This window comes from Vulpes vulpes, chromosome 11, assembly GCF_048418805.1.
Source record: "Vulpes vulpes isolate BD-2025 chromosome 11, VulVul3, whole genome shotgun sequence".
NCBI lineage: Eukaryota > Metazoa > Chordata > Mammalia > Carnivora > Canidae > Vulpes > Vulpes vulpes.
In genome coordinates, this window is record NC_132790.1 from 37,513,810 (window position 1) to 37,532,698 (window position 18,889).

Below are 18,889 nucleotides of genomic sequence, written 5' to 3' on the forward strand. Positions count from 1 at the left end.
TATTTATTTTATGTGAATAAAGAGTTCTTTGCTTAAAAAACAAAACTAATTACCACTTTAGGTAATTAGACTTATTGACCGACCAGCTGAGTTGTGGATATGGGAGGTTAATAATTCAGGCAAAACACAAATGATTTAAAGCCTTATAAAAATACTTTTACCTTAAGCCAATTCTAAAATATGTTTTCTAAATAGGAAGTTGTATGCTTTAGTTTTATCAGATATTTAAAAAACATATTCTAGAAATTTAGCAGTCCCAAATTCAGAGCACCAATTACACGCTAAAATGAAGTTATACAAAATTAAGAACTAACTTACATCTAAGAAAGCAATGAATATAGTAAAATAGCAAAATGAAGAGTCTTAGTATGTTTAAGGAATATATATCATTTAGCCCACCAAAGAGGGAGTAGATCTTTGTTTTAAAGAATTTAAAACTTTATCAGGAATCTAATGCTATTTCAATGAAAAGAAAATAATTAGAAATTATTAGAAAATAATTAGAAAAGAAAAATTATTCCATAAGTTATAGATGTAATTTTGAGGATATAAAAGCTTAAATAAAAAAAAGGGTTTTATAAACGTTGCTATAAATGCATATTTGATCCAGGGCAGGACCTGCCTGGAGCTGAAAGTCCAGTTCCTCTGTCCTCCATAGAATAGCATGAGTGACTCTTGGCCATTGAGTACCTAAGTTTTTCTTTTTTTTTTTTTTTTAAGATTTTATTTATTTATTCATGAGAGAGACAGAGAGAGAGGCAGAGACAGATGCAGAGGGAGAAGCAGGTTCCAAGCAGGGAGCCCGATGTGGGACTTGATACCGGGACCTGCCAGGACCATGCCCTGGGCCAAAGGCAGGCGCTAAACTGCTGAGCCACCCAGGTGTCCTGAGTACCTAAGATATTGTTTGAGATTGTCTAAGTGTCCCTTGTAGTTCTGACCTACAGAGGGATGAAGGTATTGAGGTTATCATCTTTGAAGGACTGATTTTGTGGAAGATTTTTTTTTTTTAAATGAACTAGAAATTAGAGGTGTGATTTAGAGAAGGTAGATTTCAGTGCAATGATGAGGAAGAATTTTCAAATAGAACTGTCCAAAAAAATAGATTTGGTTGCGTGGCAAAGTTGAGGGTTTTTCATTCTAGGAGATTTTTAAGCTAAAGCTGTATAGTGATCACTTATGTTCATCACAGAAGGGACTCATGTAGCAGACAACTGGTTAGATTAGATAGTTCTTAGGGATTTATCAGTGCTTAGGATTGTATGAGTTGTCCATGTAAAAAATCTGTAGGCTTCCTCTAGGTTAATGGTTTCAGCTGGGAGCAATTTTGAATGCCCTCTAAGAGCTATTTGGCAATGTTTGGAGACATTTTTGGTTGTCCTCACTGGTGTTGGGGGTGCCATTGTCATCTGGTGGGAAAGGCTAGAGATGCTGCTAGACATCCATAGTGCATGGGATAGCCTCTTACTTCTCAACACCTAATAGCAAAGAATTGTCACTAGTGCCAAGGGTGAGAAAGTCTGGGACTGGGCTCTATAGATTTGGCAGAGTGAGTGATTTACAATGTGGTCCATTTGATCTTTGAGACTGTTCTGGGCCTGAAGTGATTAGTCCAGCTCCTAGTGGCTGTAGGCAGAAGTGGAAAGTTGGAAGCAATTATTTTCAACAGCTTCTTACTCTGCCCTTCACATTGTCAATTCCATTGCTCTTTGCTTTGTAAGGTCTACCTCTGTACCATCCTTCTGGGCCTGTCCTCTCTAATGACTCTTGATCTCATCAAACTTAGCTCCCTTGGGCCCCATTTCTTCCACATCTGTTCTCTATTACCTAGATAATAGAAAAATGAATATACCCACTCATATTGATTTTAGTACCTTTCCCTTAATTGGTGATAATGCCTGAATCTTATTTTCTCCCCTAGTGTTCATGTTGATTCTATTGGATCCTCCCAAGATGGACAATTGTCTATTCACAGGGCTGTAAAATTTGCAGGTTGCCATTTATACAGATGATATATGGATACTTGAGTAAAGCAAGACAGTGGTATTCTTGTCAAATATCTGTTCAAAATGATTTACATAAAAATTCAAACGAGTCATTAGAAATATTTGCATACATTTATATGAAACTAATTAGAGCTAGCAACTCAGATTAAAATGTATCAGTGAAAGCAATTTGAGTACTGGAAGTTACTATTACTATTTTTAAAGATTTTATTTATTCATGAGAGACACACACGGAGAGGCAAAGACAGACAGAGGGAGAAGCAGATTCCCTGCAAGGAGCCTGATGTGGGACTTGATCCCCAGACCCAAAGCAGACGCTCAATACTGAGCCACCCAGGTGCCTCTGAGTACTGGAAATTATTAATACTAAGAATAACATATAATCACTTGGGTAGAGATCACTTAACTTTTGAAGGCTAGTTGGCCAGCAGTTTTATTTATATATGTATGCAGAAATGGAATAATCAGGCAGTAGTTTTGTGTTGAAATTTAGCTTATATAAGTAAAGTGCTTTGATTAGTAGTTTGGTGACCTAACAATCCAAAATGAAATTCAGGTGTCACCTTATTGTTATAGATAACGGGAAAAGTTTTCTTCTAGTCCCTCATACTATATATATATATATAAATAAAATAATGAGTATGTTTAGTTAAAGAATTTATTTTTTGTTCAACTAGGTCTCAGTATATATAAAAGTCTATTTCCAGTGAAATTTTTGGAGCAGAGTTATTACCAATATTTTAATGTTTAGTTTTCATTTAAAAACTGGTCATTGTACCCCTTTTCACTTTCATAATAATGAAATCATGCTTCCATAAATGCCAGTTTATACTTTGGCTCCTAGCTTGATTAAGATGAAGGAATGTACACTTAGGATAGCTCAGACACTGAAACTGTGTGTACCAGAAACCACCTGCTTTCCTTAGGGGCCTTTTCTATTAAAATATTAATCAGACGATTTGTTGTTATGAAAGAATTTCCATATGAAAATTTTGGCTGACGTACATGCATACCTCATTTTTGCCATGCCCTATATTTAATACACCTAGAAAATTACATTTAGAAATGCTCTGAAGAGAACTTTGCAGTTTCTACTCCCAATTAGTTTGGTTTATTATTACTAATTAAATTTTGAAGACTAAGAAGCCCAAGTCCTATCAATTTCAAAGTGTTGTGAGGACTTATTTTTTATGGTGTTACTCTCTCTTTCACTTCTAGTCATCTTCCCAGCATGACAATATTGGGTCATTCTGCTCTGCTGATACACTGCTTATTCATCTCATTCTAACTTTGTGGATGGAGGGAACAATGTTTTTTAGACATGGAGTTTCAGAAATATCCCAGGGGTGCTTTGTATGTTCTATAATTTGTAGAAATTTATTTCAAGAAGGCCCTAACTTTGTCAACTGTGAGAGACCTTTAAAAATAGCCACCTCCAAAAATCTGAGTTAGATGAGAGAAATAACTAAGTCTATAATTTATATGAATAGTTTTTGTTGTTGTTCTTAACCATGAATTCTATGTCCATATGTCTATATGTTCAGTAATCTGCATTTTCAAGGTATTACTTTGGCATATAACAGTAATTATAAATTCATGTTTTTTGTACTTTTAAATAAATGTAATATGCTACAGTAGTAAGTTAAAACTGCAGCTGAATTGCTAATTGCTACTAAAAAAAGACTGTGAGAACATTAAGAATGCTATTGTGGAAAAAAATTTTTTTAAAGATTTTATTTATTTATTCATGAGAGACATAGGCAGAGGGAGAAGCAGGCTCCATGCAGGGAGCCTGACATGGGACTCGATCTCGGATCTCTAGGACTAGCCCTGGGCTGAAGGAGGCACTAAACTGCTGAGCCACCCGGGCTGCCCTATTGTGAAACAGTTTAAGAAAACCTTTGTTTGTTTCTTCCCATGGCTTTTAATGAAATCTTTTAGGAAAAAAAAAAAAAAAAAAAAAGAAGGAAAACAAAACTTACTTTTCCTTTCATGACAGTTTCTATAGGAGTCGATGATTATCAGGTTGTGAACATAATTGAAGAATGAAAATAGCACATGAGGATCACATTCTTCATTTTGAAGACTCCTAGTCCTATCAGATATAGGAATTATGGAAAAGCAAGTAAGATGGAGAGAAAAAAAGAAGGTGGTGGTTTCTCCAGGTGTAGACTGTACTCAGATTTGCAGGTACATTATTTTGAGTTTATTTGGAAAGTGTAGGGAATACCTCCTTTGGTAAGAGGATTCTAAAGAGGAGTCATGCATATAAACCAGCTTATGTACCTCTCTGTCTTTACACAAACACATGCAAACATATATACACAGTACTGACACCAGCATTTTAAGAATAATGTACTTTTAAGGGGCAAAGAATATGAGCAAACATTCCCAGATATTAGTGCCTAAAATTGTGATTTTGACTTGTAGACAGACACACATTTTCTGCCTGCATTTTAGGTAATATGGTACAAATTCATCCTTGAAACTGCCTGTACACAAATTTCATTCAAGGTCTAGACCTCATGCAACTGGAGTACAGGCAGACCAGAGATTTCCATGATAGAGGTGATGTCTACTCTATAAATCACTTTGCAGTCCATAACTAATAGCTAATACTGGATGTGAACTTCATTTTGGATTAGATTTTTATCTCTGTTTATTCTTAATTCATTTTTACTGTTGGGAAAGGCCAGATAAGCATTTAAGTTTCTTCTTATTGCCTTAGACCCATAAATACTGAACAAAGTTGAGTTTAAAAGATCTCAGTAGTGATTTAAAAATTTTTTTTTATCTTTCTCTTTTTTATTAAAACTGTTAAGATACTTTCGTAGGTATTTTGAAAAAGCACATGTTCCCATATATCGTTATATCTCTTTGTGATAAACTGGGTACTGCATCTGTCTTGCTGACTGGGGAGGGAAAAAAACAACACAGAAAATGGAGGTTTCTTAGTTACTCGACATAAGCTGAGAGGCCTTGGTATATTGTTTCTTTGATGTAATAAGCCTAGGAAACTCAAAAGGAAAAATCTTATGTGTGAATTCAGTTTGGAAGAGATGATTGAAAAGTCTTCCACAGTTCATCTGATTCAGAATTCAAACACATTCTATACCCCCACCCTCGCCCTTTTTTTTTTTTTTTTTTGTAGAGGTAATGCTTACTATGTTGTGCTTTAAGATTTTTTATATCTTTATTGGGAAACAAGAAACAAACCAAAACAGCCCATTAGTTCTGAACCTTTCTGCCTGAAGAAATGGTAGTATGCAGAGAGGAATCAGCAGCTGGATAGAAATAGTGAGAACCAAGACAGATATGAGCAATGCCATGCCTAATCAAGGAAGGATTTTCTCAGATGAATACTGGAATGATCATATACCCAAAGAATGGGAATAGGGTATACTATTTGGGAGAACTAAGTGATATTTTATTATACCAATTCATGAGTAAAATTACCCGTATGCTGTGTTTAAAATAAGAGTAAAGAGATTACATATCCTTTTACTTATTGTTGATGGCTGTTTTGAGGGGGGGAGGGGGATTATACATTGGGATTGAGTTGGTTCTCAGTGGATACCTAAAATATATGGAACCCAGCTGGAGGGCAGCTGTTGGCTTTCGGTCCACAGCACAATTTTGTTTGGTGAAGTAGTTAAGTGCTATCTTACTGGCCACCTTAGTATTATAATAACCCTCTCTCTAAGGTCTTTCTTACCTTTATCAAGTGATAAAAATCTGCATTGCTGTATTGGCATGTACTATTTATATGTGGCCTTGCTACAACTTATCTAAAATAATCTGGGTCCTCTTATTTATTTATTTTTGTAATATCTCTGAAGGAAAAACATAGTATTACCCTAAGCCTGTTTCTTATTTGAGGTTAATGGGGATACTACCATTTGGATGAAAATAACTAACCTGCTACGATTGTCTACTTAAAATAATGAGGTTTCACTTAGGTGACCTGTCTACTTTGCCATGCTGAAAACACAATATTTTTTCAGCTTTAACTTCGCTCTGAATCCATCCATATAAAACCTTTCTCCTCCATGTGCTGAATGACACATGAGGTTTTTTGTGTTGTTTTGTTCTGAATTGAAAAAGTAACATGTTTGTCAGTATTAGGATAAAGAATAGTCCCTTACATGGCTATGTAAACATACTGGAAAACTGGCTCATGTCACTTTTTTCATCTCACTTAATATATAAATATGGAAGGTTTCTTGATTTTCATTTTTTTAATTGTAATATTTAAATTACCTATTTTGGAAATTGAAAAAGTATATTTTTTAAATTACCTATTTTGGAAATTGAAAAAGTATTTTTTTTTTTTAAATTTTTTATTTATTTATGATAGTCATACAGAGAGAAAGAGAGAGGCAGAGACACAGGCAGAGGGAGAAGCAGGCTCCATGCGCCGGGAGCCCGATGTGGGATTCGATCCCGGGTCTCCAGGATCGCGCCCCGGGCCAAAGGCAGGCGCCAAACCGCTGCGCCACCCAGGGATCCCGAAAAAGTATATTTTTTAGATGTGTTTTTCTTTACTAGAATAAATATTTTGTATAAATTTTGAGGCTTATGGCATTTTCTTGTCATCTTTGCTTTTCTTAAATCTGGTTCATCAAGGAAACTGAGTTTTTTCACACAAAGACTGTATATTAACTTACTATTTTATTTGCTGTGCATGAAAATAAGAGATGTTTCATAATTAAGTTGGATGAAATTTATGAAAGCTGTCATGCTTTAATGGGGGTTATTAAAGAAATCTTTACGAGAAATCGATGGCAGCTCCGGGGTATTGGAATCACACCTGGTTTCTAAACCTCTCTTGAACCCATAACTGTCTCTCTAAACATCTTCCCTGAAGTAGAGATCCTTACGTTGTAGGGCTATTTTGAGGATTACATAAGGTGATACATGTCAAAAACCTAATACAGTATGTGACATGTAGCAAGCCCAATAACATCAGCAACTGATTTGTTGTTGCACTGGTTTTTAATTACTATATTGAACTCGGAAAATTTTCCTCACTCCTTTTTTAAAAAATGATAAACACTAGTTAAAAAAAATAATATATTGGGAGCATTATGGGGATTATTCCTCCATGGAAGCACTGTAACCACTCAATAAACGTTAATAAAATATTTTCTAGAGGCAGAGAAGTATAATTGAAAGTGTTGAATTTGAAATCAGAATAGTTTTAGCTTTGAGTCTTAGTTCAGCCACTAAATACTCTGTGATTTTAGGTGAGTAATTTATCTTCTGAGCCTACCTGCCTCATCTTTAAAATGGGAGTGAAAAAAAAACCTACCTTGAAGAGTCATTATTAGGATTAAAGATAGCATTTTAAAAATACCTTTTATAGTACCTGGCACTATTAATCAGTAGAAGTTTGTTAATCTGTTTTATTCCTCTACTTTCCTCTTTATTCATGTTCTCTGGTTCTTTGGTGGTCTTGAGTTACCTTTACTAACTGCATCTGTGGTTTCCTTTGGCTTCCTTTTCATAATTCTTTTCCTGTTTGTTTGGAATTGAATTTTTAATGACTTTTAATGACTTTTAATGACCAGTGAATTGACCATACAATAGAGAAATTGATATGGGGGAAAAAAAAGAAGCAGCTGAATATCTTGATAACTTTAAAATATAAATCAGTGGCCAAACTCTTTCAATAAACTGCATTTCCTTTTCATGATCATAATTGAGATGCCAATAAAGTGTTGTGGGTGTATGATGATAATGTCTAATTGGTGTTTATAGTACAGTTCAAAGAGTATATTTTCAGTGAATATTTTGTTCAGTGAATGAATTCATGTCTTGGCTTTTACCTATTATATTAAAAAAAAATTTTTTTTTAAATAAGCACTGAATGTTTCTATGTATAAACCTTCATCTTGTAATCTTTTAAATAGGTATTTAAAGCTATTTTTAAAAAAATCAGCTAGCATAATTAGCATTTTGTTGTTATAAGGAATTAATTTGCAGGTTGTATTAGTTACTGTGTACTGAAATTTTTCATGGTGTATACTTTAAATTGTATCATTTCTGTGGGAAACAAAGTACAGTTCACTCACTTAACCATAAAAGGACAGAATATCATTTAGACTATACTTCCCAGTGGCTATCTAACGTAACTCTTTCACAACTGGAAAATTTCAAGGTTAATGTGTTGCCAGACTGTGTTTGCTGACCTTGAAGGTATTAAATCAAGAATAGTGAGCAGTGCAAGGCAGAGGCGAGGACCAAATTTTGGTCATATTTAGTGATATTTCTTATACTCGGCTCAGTCAGTGCAAATACTTTAATTTGCCTAGTATATACAGATATTCTGAGATTTGTCTCCTGGTATATTAGTGACAGTGTACTTTGATAATTTTATTGTGTGGTGAAAAAATTGATGTAGGGAATCATAGAATTTTGAAGTTTTGAAGAACCCTAGAAATTAACTTCTTTTAAAGATGAAAGTTAAGGTTTTAAAAATGGAAGTGATTTGATCAAGTTTTTAGTCTTAATCTGAAGACCTAATAAGACTTCTTGCTGACCTCTAGTCTGGCTTTTGTGACTCTAAGATTCTCTGTAAGGTATTTTGTACTGTTCCTGTATTTGTTTTAACAAGGAAGGGAAATTTTTAAAAAATCAAAAACTGACAATCTAAAACAAAGGGACAGATTAAAAAGATGGGCTGTATGCTAAGTGAGATTTTAATTACATAAGAATCCTTAAAAATTATAAAGCAACACATAGCTATTTAACTTGAGAATAGCACTGTTTAAAATTATGCATTATCTAAAGCCAGTCAATTTTATGATAATGATGTGTTGTGTGTTCAAAGTTAAAATATATACATTGCAAATTAGGAAACACTGATTCATCCAAGAAAAGCCCTTTCCCCACGAGGCCATGCAATGATCTGTGTTTGCAGAAAAGTGAAAAAATACTTAGAATACTTAGAAGTTCAGCCTTTTAAAAATTGTATGAATGTGAGTATTATTTGTTTGAAAGATAGATTCCATAAACAGAAACCAACATCATTATCAAAAGCCTTATGTATTAAAAATCTATCCATATATGGCATTAGGTGAAATAAAGACTGTCCTTTGGGACTTTGTGTTCTAAGTAATTTCTGGTGGAAATGTAAAAAAAGGTATATAGATGGCCAAAAAGCATTGCTTAAATATGTTGACTAATTACAATAATAACATAATCATGTTTTGGTGAGTATCTCGTGAATGGTGAAGTATAAATATTTTGTCCTAGCGTATTGTATCGGAATGATTTGTTAATGTGTCTGCATTTCCACTAGTCTGACTTCATCAGGAAAACAGGTATTAAGTGTTATGTAGTTTTGTTTTCCTAATATACTGACAATATAGCAAGTACTGAATAAATATATAAATGAAGGTGAGAACCTGTGCTTCTTTATCTGTTCTTTTTCACTCAAAGATAGTGTGGGCTTCTGATCTTATGGAGCTTACCTCTCTTTTTCTCTCTTTTTTTGACTTGCTAAGTCACAAAGTGTTACAAACATATAGATACCAGATCAATTTTTGTGAATGGGTGAGTGGATACATGGCTAAAATATGAATAAATTATGCACGGGCAAGGGGAAATTGATTGCTTCTTTTACAGAAACAGAAATGCAATTTCAGTATTTGTGTAATGCAAGAAGGCTCAATGAATATGAGGGAATTGGGCTTGATGAGTAATGAAGGCCAGGCAGCAAAGGGCATTATTGTCTTTGGACACACTCAAGGAGTGACCAGGGACAAAGAACATCTAATCGAGTATGTTAAAGAAAAGCAGGAGAGCTCTGTGGTAGGAAGTAGTTAAATGCACCATCTGTTTAGGTCTCTAGTAGGCTCTAAAATGACTTCAGGATATGTGTTTTAACCATTTTGAGGCTTAAATGGTAAAAACAGCTTTCTTTTCCAGGACATGTTCACTTTTTTTAGTATTTCTGATTATTTTTAGGATTTTAAAGTATTCATATATTGTGATATTGTTTCTTTGTTAGAACCTTGAGAAGGATAGTTTTCATATAATTCCACATGCCATAGTGAGGAGAGTAATAGTACAGTTTTTTTTTTTTTCCCCCGGAAAGTTTTGTAAGCTTGATAGCAGGAAATTGTGTATTGTAAATCTATCACTTCCTAAAAAGGCATTCCAGAAAAAACTATTTTTCAGCTGAATGAACTTTACTGTCACATTATTTGTTATACTTTGTGTATACTCTTGGCTTAAAATGTTCTTTTGGCATTGGACATTGTGAGATTTCCTTTACATGATTACTTGATTAAACCATTCATATTCTTGGTGCAAATAGAGAATAATGAAATCAGTTTTATGTTTTCATATAACTATATGCAGTTTCAACAAACAAAAATGGTTTCTAACAAATCAACCATCCAAAAATAGGCAAAGGATATGAAAAAGAGGTAAGCCAACTGACCAAAAGACAAACAAAAATGTTTATAAATCTGGGAAGCTCAGTTTCACTTTTAAGAAAAATGCAACTATAATATGAGCTATCGCTTCTTTCATTCATCCAGATTGGCAAGGATAAACAGCTAGATAAAACACAAACTGGTATAGGAAGATAGGTAGTATAAGGAAATAGGTGCTTTGATATATGGATGATGGGAATGCATCAAAATAAAAAAATGCACCTAGCCCTAAATGCAGTGAATTCAGGTCTAAGAGTTTACCTGAAGAGATATAAGTGCACATGTTTGCAGATACACTTTGGTATTCAGTATTTTCTGGCTCCATCAACTCTAAATATCTATTCATAGACTGTTTTAAAAAATGCCAGCATTTCCAAATGGGTGTCTGTGTATGTGTAAAATTAAAAAGGAAAGTAGCTTTATTAGGTATATATCTATATACAAATATAGACAGGATATCAGACATCTGGAATAAGAGAGAGCTTTCTTTTTATTGTATTTTTGTTTAGTTTGCAGTTTTGTTTTATTGTGTTTATGCATTACTTGGTAAAAGTCATTCTGAATAGTTTTTGACATGTAATGTACATGCTATAAAATTTGCCAGTTTAAAGTGTTAATTGTGTGAGTTTTAGTGTATTTATAGAGTTCTGCATCAATCCATACACCTAATTATAGAAACTTTTCATCACCTCCAGAAGAAACTTTGCACCATTAGCAAACAGTTGCTATCACACCTCACTTCCGTAGCTCTAGACATCCATTACTCTACTTTCTGTAAATAGATTTGTCTATTTTGGAATTCATATGAATGGTATCATGCAACATGTGGTCATTTCAGTTAAATGTTTCTGAGGTTCAACCATGTTGAACATGCCCTACATTGCTTTTTGAGTTAAAAAAATGTTAAAAAATTAAAGTGAAAAAAAAAAAACAATTGCAAAATTCCTTACCCTTTTTAGGTATATTGTGAAATGGTTGTAAAATGGAAGAGAATTACAGAGAAATTATTTCTTGTGAATAGTTACTATTTATTGAGCATCTTTGATATACTAGTATCTCTTTAGGCTTTCTGTATGTTATCTAATTTAATCCTTCCAATATATGTGATAGATGTATTATTTCCATGAATGAGTAAATTAAATAGTGTGATTACAAATTTTCTGTCAATTTACACATAAAAGTGTAAAGTATAAAAATAGATGTATACAGATACCTACTTTATAGCCACAGTTAGAATATTTTAAGTGTTACATAGCATCATCACAATGCACAGTGAAAATACCAGTCACTAGCCAGACAGTTCTAATAGAAATTTTTGCAATTATGGATGTAATTCTGTTTCTGTCCTGTCTGTTACAGTATCCACAACCACATGTGGCTATTAATTATGTGAAATATGACTAGTGTGAGTAAGAAACTGAATTTTAATATTATTTAATTGTAAATTATTTATTTATTTATTTTTAATTGTAAATAATTTAAATTAAACTATCCTCTGCTTCTGTCCTTGACATAGTAACAGCTACCAGTCGATCAGGGTCATCTTTACTCCTATAGTTGAAACAACCAAAATCCGTGCAACACATGAAACAATGGTTTCATGGTCCTGGACATTAGGCACCAAAGGGCAGAGGTCCCTGAGAGCTGGAAAGAAATAAAATATGCCCTATGAAACTCCCTACTGCTTATGAGAGTTTTTAGGCTTGCATCAAAGTGGAGGCATTCAGACAAAGTCAAGGACATAAAAGGAAACAATACTGGACAGAATTCACAGAACATATAAGACTAGACAGTAAAGTGCTTAGCTGCTTACTGATTAGGGCATATACCTGAGGGATATGCCCCAGGCCAAAGAAAGAACAACCTGAAAGGATTGGAGGTCCTGACTTGAGTGCTTGGCTTTCAGAAAGCAGCAATATAGTGTCTTGTTTCTACTAGCCAGACTGGAAAATCTCAAGATTTGTGTGGTATTAGGTAAAGTACACATAAGGGTCTTCTCTCAATTATGGAGAGTAATTGGCTCTAAATTGAGCACTACTCTACTCCCTCCTAAAATATCTTAAGAGCAAGTCCCTAAATGATTAAACAGTTTCCAAATAATTGTGTCCCAGAACAAAGCTCAAGAAGATTAATGAGAATACAAAAATACCCAGCACTCACTGAGGTAAAGTTCAGTATGTCTGATATCCAATAAAAATACCAGGCATGCAGTAAGAAACAAAATTTGACCTGTAATGACACAATAAATATGTCAGTTAATACCTATCCCAAACAAAGCTTTAGAGTTAGTAGGCAAAGACATTTAAAAGAGTTATTATGGGCAGTCCGGGTGGCTTAGTGGTTTAGCACTGGCTTCAGCCCAGGGTGTGATCCTGGAGACCCGGGATTGAGTCCCACGTCAGGCTCCCTGCATGAAGCCTGTTTCTCCCTCTGCCCGTGTCTCTGCCCCCACCCCCCACCTGTGTCTCTCATGAATGAATAAGTAAAATCTTAAAAAAAGTTGTTATAACTTAATTCCATAGTTCTAAAAAGTTAGAGACACGGAAAATAGGGGGAAATATCTAAATCAAACTTATAGCGATGATAATTACAATATGTAAGATGGAAAATTTACTGAATGACACTAATGACACATGCTGCAGAAGAAAATATTGGTGAACTTGAAGATGTAACAACCCAAAATAAAACACAAAGATTTTTTTTTTTCTTAAAAAAAGGAGAACCTTTGTTGTGGGACAACTTCAGGGGACCTACTGAATATTAATTTGAGTTCTAAGGAAGAAAAGGGAGGAAAAAATATTGATGTAATTATGACTGAAAAAATTTCAAATTTGGTGAAATTGTAACCCCACCAGTCCAAGAAATTTAATGAAACTGTAATAGAAGAAACATGAAGAAGACTACTCCAAGATACATCATAATCAAATTGTAAGAAGATATTAAAGTGACATTTGTTGAGCCAACTACTAAAATAAAATGATCTGTCAACCTAGAAATCTACACCCTGCAAAACTATCTTTCAAAACAAAGGAAATTATTTTAGATCTACATTTTTAAAGAGAAAATGTTAAAATATAGTCATTTTATAATGTAGATTAAAATATGATAGATGATGAAATAGCACAAAGGTCAGAGTAGGAATGGAAGTATAAAAGTTCTATATTATATGTTAAGTGATATAATATCCCTTGAATGGAGACTGTATCAATTTAAAGATCTATGCTATAAGCCCTAAAATGAACACTATAATAAGCCAACAAAGGAGAGAAAATGGAATCATAAAAAATAATTCAGAAAAGGCAGGAAAAGGACACAAATGAGAAACAATAGAAAAATAAATACCAGGATAGATTTAATTGTGAACTTACCAATAGTCATGCTAAATATGAACACTCAATGCCAATGAAGAGATTTTCAGATAGGATAAAAAATGAGAAACAACAAGATGCCTACATGTAATGAACTTCTAATATAAAGACCCAATTAATTAAAAGTAAGAAAAAAAAAGGATAACTAATAGTATTAAAAGAAATCTGGAATTACTATCAGACAGAATTCAGACCAAAGAATATTATCAGAGATAAGATAATTTCATCATGATAAAGTGGACATAATTTTAAATGTTTATATTCCTAAAAACAAAACTTCAAAATACATCAAGGAAAAACTGATAAAACTGTGGGGAGAGATTGTAGAGACAATTCCACAATTATAGCAGGACATTTTGGTAACTTTTCTCAGTAATTGAACAAGCAGACAAATCATTAAGGATACAGAAGATTTGAACAACTCTGTCAACCAACTTGACCTAATTGATACATATAGATTATTTCTCCCAGCAACAGTTCAATGTGCATTCTTTTAAAATGCACATTGAGGAGGTTGGTGTACCTGGTTGATCTCAGCATTGTGAGTTAGAGCCCCATGTTGAGTGTAGGGATTACTTAAAAAAAATACTCATTGATATTTACCTCATATATAGAATATATTCTGATATGTTCTGGGACATAAGATAAATCCTGATAAATTTAGAAATAATCAGGTCATATAAAGTATTTTGTGACCATAATGGAATCAAATAAGAAGTCAGTAAAAATAGAAAGGTCACTGAAAATCCCCAAATATTTGGAAACTAAATAACATACTTCTAACTAAGTCATGGATCACAGAAGTAAGCAAAAGCAAAATTAGGAATTATTTCGAATGAATAAAAAGGAATAACTATCTTATCAAAATTAGCAGGATACATGTACAGCAGATATTAGGGAAATATTAATAGCATTATATACCTATATTAAAAAAGAAAAAAATCTAGATCAATGGTCTAAATTTCTGTCTTTAAGAAAATTGAAAAACAAAAGCAAATGAAATCCAAAACAAAGAGAAAAAAGAACTGATAAAGATCAAATTGAAATCAATGAGATAGAAAACAGAAAAATGATAGAGGAAATTAATGAAACCACAAGTTTGTTCTTTGATAAAATCAATGCAGCTAATATATCAATACTCAGACTGATCAAGAAAATAAGATACAAACTACTAATATTGGGAATGAGAGGTAACATCACTACAGGTTTTACAGATACAAAGATGATAAAATGCTATTAAGAAGTTTTTGGTGTGATGAATGTGTTTGTTATCTTGATTATGATGATTTTATAGGGATCTCCATTCAAGGGATATTATACCACTTATTATACACTCTTGTGTCAACATTTACAAAATTAAATATGTTAATTTTACATCAATAAAGCTATTAAAAAATTTCACTAGCCACATGTGAACTGTAGCTATACAACTGGACTGTGGAGCAGTATCTGTAAGCTCCTTGAGGGTCAAAATTGTATTTAAATATTCTTACATAGAGCAGCTATAGAGTAACTAATTTGATCAATATTTGTTTAATGAAGGAAATGCAATATACAACTAGTAGGGTAAGCATGGATCGATCACCTACCTTCTCATATTAGTTTCCTGATATGAAAAACTATAGAGGTCTAAGTTCCTTTTAGCTTTAAATTCTGTAATTTGAAACACAGAAAATTTTATTTCACTACAGATTTACGTTTATTTGGAAAAGCATTTTTTTTTGAAAGTCAAGATGTTTAGTAAATTAGCACATTTAATTTAGAAAACTTTGAAGCACTATGTCACTAAAAATTCAATCTTTAGCATCTTTGACACAATACTGAACACTTTTCATAATAAAAATCAGAACCTTTTCAGTGGTTCTGTTGATTTAATCCCCATGCTTATCTCCCATTTCCTCAGTGTCTGTAAAGTCTCTGCATCCTTGACCAAGGATGTTTTGTATAAAACAGCAACCCCCATTTTCCTGCATTTATTTTGTTATCCTGCTTTGGTTTTCACCAAAACTGCTCTTATTAACTGATATGCTTTTTTTTACCTAACTAAAAGATAACTTTCATTAGGGCGAGGACTTTGTCCATCTTGTATACTGTTGTAAGTTGAAGGATAGTGTGTGGCTTATAATAGGAATTCAGTAAATATTTGTTAAATGAATTGATCAATTGTACATTAATATCCTTTAGATTCCCCCCTCTCCCCATACACATTTTCATCTCTTGAATCTCTACTGTATAAAAAAGTGAACTCCAGGGGCTCCTGGGTGGCTCAGTCAGTACAGTGTCTGCCTTCAGCTCAGGTCATAATCCCAGGGTCATGGGATCTAGCCCTGCCTCAGGGAGGAGCCTGCTTCTTCCTCCTACTCTTCCTCCTCCTCTCTGTGTCTCTCATGAATAAATAAATAAAATATTTTTTTAAAAAAGAAGGATTTTATATACTTTACATAAAGAAAAATATTTTCTGTATTTTCTCTATAATAAAAAATAAAAATATTTGTTTTGTAGTAATTGATACTTATTTTCTTTAGGTTTGTAGGTTTATAGATTTCTGAGCCATTCCAGTTACGCTTATAGTACTTATCTTTAGCCAAGGTGGCAAATCTTTGAAATATAATTTGTAATAGCAAAACTATTATACTTTCCTTAAGTTGACTAGAAATTATTTGTATTGTATTCATTTTTGTTGTACTTCGTGGTCACCCCTTTTACAGTTAAAGATTATTCATTTGTCTAGGAGAGGCCATTGACTATCATGTTTAGTTTACACTGTTAACATAAGAATACATTTTACAACTTGTTTTTCAGTGACTTTTTTTTAAAGATTATTTATTTATTTATTCATGAAAGACACACACACAGAGAGAGAGAGAGAGAGAGAGAGAGGCAGAGACACAGGCAGAGGGAGAAGCAGGCTCCATGCAGGGAGCCCGACGTGGGACTTGATCCCGGGACTCCAGGATCACGCTCTGGGCCAAAGGCAGGTGCTCAACCGCTGAGCCGCCCAGGGATTCCCTCAGTGATTTTTTTTTTTAAAGATTTTATTTATATATCCATGAGAGACACGGAGAGCAAGGCAGAGACATAGAGGGAGAAGCAGGCTCCCTGTGGGGAGCTCGATGTGGGACTTCATTCCAGGATCCTGGGATCAGGACCTGAGCCGAAGGCAGACACTCAACCACTGAGCCACCCAGGTGTCCCTGTTTTTCAGTGATTTGAAACAACTTATGGAGCTCCACTTTGTTGGCATAACTTAGCTTTTGGTCAGGACTTGGATTCTGGATTCTTTCCATATACACATTTTTTTTTTTTTTTTTTTTTTAAAGAGAGAGAATAGGGAGGAAGAGGCAGTGGGAGAAGGAGAGAGAAAGAATCTTAAGCAGGCTCCAAGCCAGGTATGGAAAAGGACACAGGGCTTGATTTTACAACCCTAGGATCATGACCTGGGCCAAAATCAAGTCAGATGCTTAACTGAATGAGCCATCCAGGTGCCCCTCTATATACACCTTACTTGGTTTTGTTTAGTGTGATGTGTTTGAGGGGAGCTTTTAAATTTAGGTTTACCGTGCTAGAGGAATTTTTCTTATAGCTAGTCTATATCCTACAAAGGATGATTATATTTTTAGGAGTTTTTCTTATTGATGAGAATTGGTTGACAACTGAATTGTATTTTACATTTGAAAAAGTCTGGTCATCTTGGTATAACAGTTAATACAGTTATCATTTATTTGCTAACTTCATTACATAAAAGCCATTGTCTCTGTCCTTAAGTTACTTGCTTTTCCAGGCATTCTTCGAGATAAGTTGTCCTGTTTTGAACCATGTTACCCTTCTACCCAGTCTATATACATATATACATATTATAATACATAAACATATTGTATAATGTATATAATTTTGTTTGTGTGTGTATATAGACTCATTATTGCCTTATATGGTTTATTTGAAAGGTAGAGAATATGATACCTGAATATTAGTTTTGCACATCTTTAAGTTGTTTTAGCATGAGACACCTGGGCAGCTCAGTCAGTTAAGTGTCTGGCTTGGTCTCAGGTCATGATCCCGGGGTTCTGGGATCCAGCGCCATGTTGGGCCCCCTCTTAGCAGGAAGTCTGCTTCTCCCTTTCCCTGTGCTCCTCCCCTTACTTGTGCTCTCTTTCTTGCTTACTCTCTCAAATAAATAAAATCTTTTAAAAAAATAGTTTCAGGCACAATATTTAATATGGGTGTTTTGCTTTTATAAGACACAAATGATACAGCGACATAGATGAAGAGATTATAATGCGGAGTGAAATAAGTCAGTCAGAAATACCATATAATTTCACTCACCTGTGAGATTTAAGAAACAAAACAAGGGAAAAAAAGAGGAGAGACAAACTAAGAGACTCTTTTTAAAAAAGATTTTATTTATTTATTTGACAGAGGGAGAGCACAAGCAGAGGGAGCAGCAGGCAGAGGGAGAGGGAGAACCGATGACGTGGGGACTCAATCCCAGGACTCTGAGATTATGGCCTGAGCTGAAGGTAGACGCTCAACAGACTGAAACCCAGGCACCCAAGAAACAGACCCTTAAGTATAGAGAACAGACTGATGGTTGGTACCAGAGGAGAGGTGGGTAAGGAGATGGGTAAATAGGTGAGGGGATTAAGGAGTACAATTGTCATGTTGAGTGCCAGGTGATATATGGAATTGATGAATCATCTCATACTCTTAAAAGTAAGATAACACTGTATGGTAACTATACTAGAATTAAAATTTAAAAAGAAAGACACACAAATGATGTTAGTGTTCTTTTGCAAGTAATATGTTTTCTCCTTGTTGTAGGTCCTTTTGTTCTGCATCACAGCTGCCATGTACATGTTCTTTTTCAGGTATGTCCGGTTATACATATTTATTTTAATAGAGAAATTAGTGTTCCTTTGTGGTTTTTTTAAATCAGCTATGTAACTAAAGTTCCCTAAATAATTATTTCTCACAAGTGGCATGAGGTTTTGTTTTTGTTTTTTTGTTTTCCTTAGAGTGGTTAGAGATAAATCACTGCTTCTTAGTGAATAGAGAGAAGGAAAAAGGAGATTTG

General features: G+C 33.9%; 1 protein-coding gene across 1 annotated transcript in view; it reads left to right on the plus strand.

Moving 5' to 3' along the window:
- Positions 1 to 18,889, plus strand: part of TMEM135 (transmembrane protein 135) — a 224,548-nt gene that overhangs the window by 128,065 nt on the left and 77,594 nt on the right. Inside the window, exon 6 of the mRNA XM_026015215.2 lies at positions 18,637 to 18,683. Within this exon, the coding sequence (XP_025871000.1) occupies positions 18,637 to 18,683 (47 nt within the window). The remainder of the gene's footprint in view (positions 1 to 18,636; positions 18,684 to 18,889) is intronic.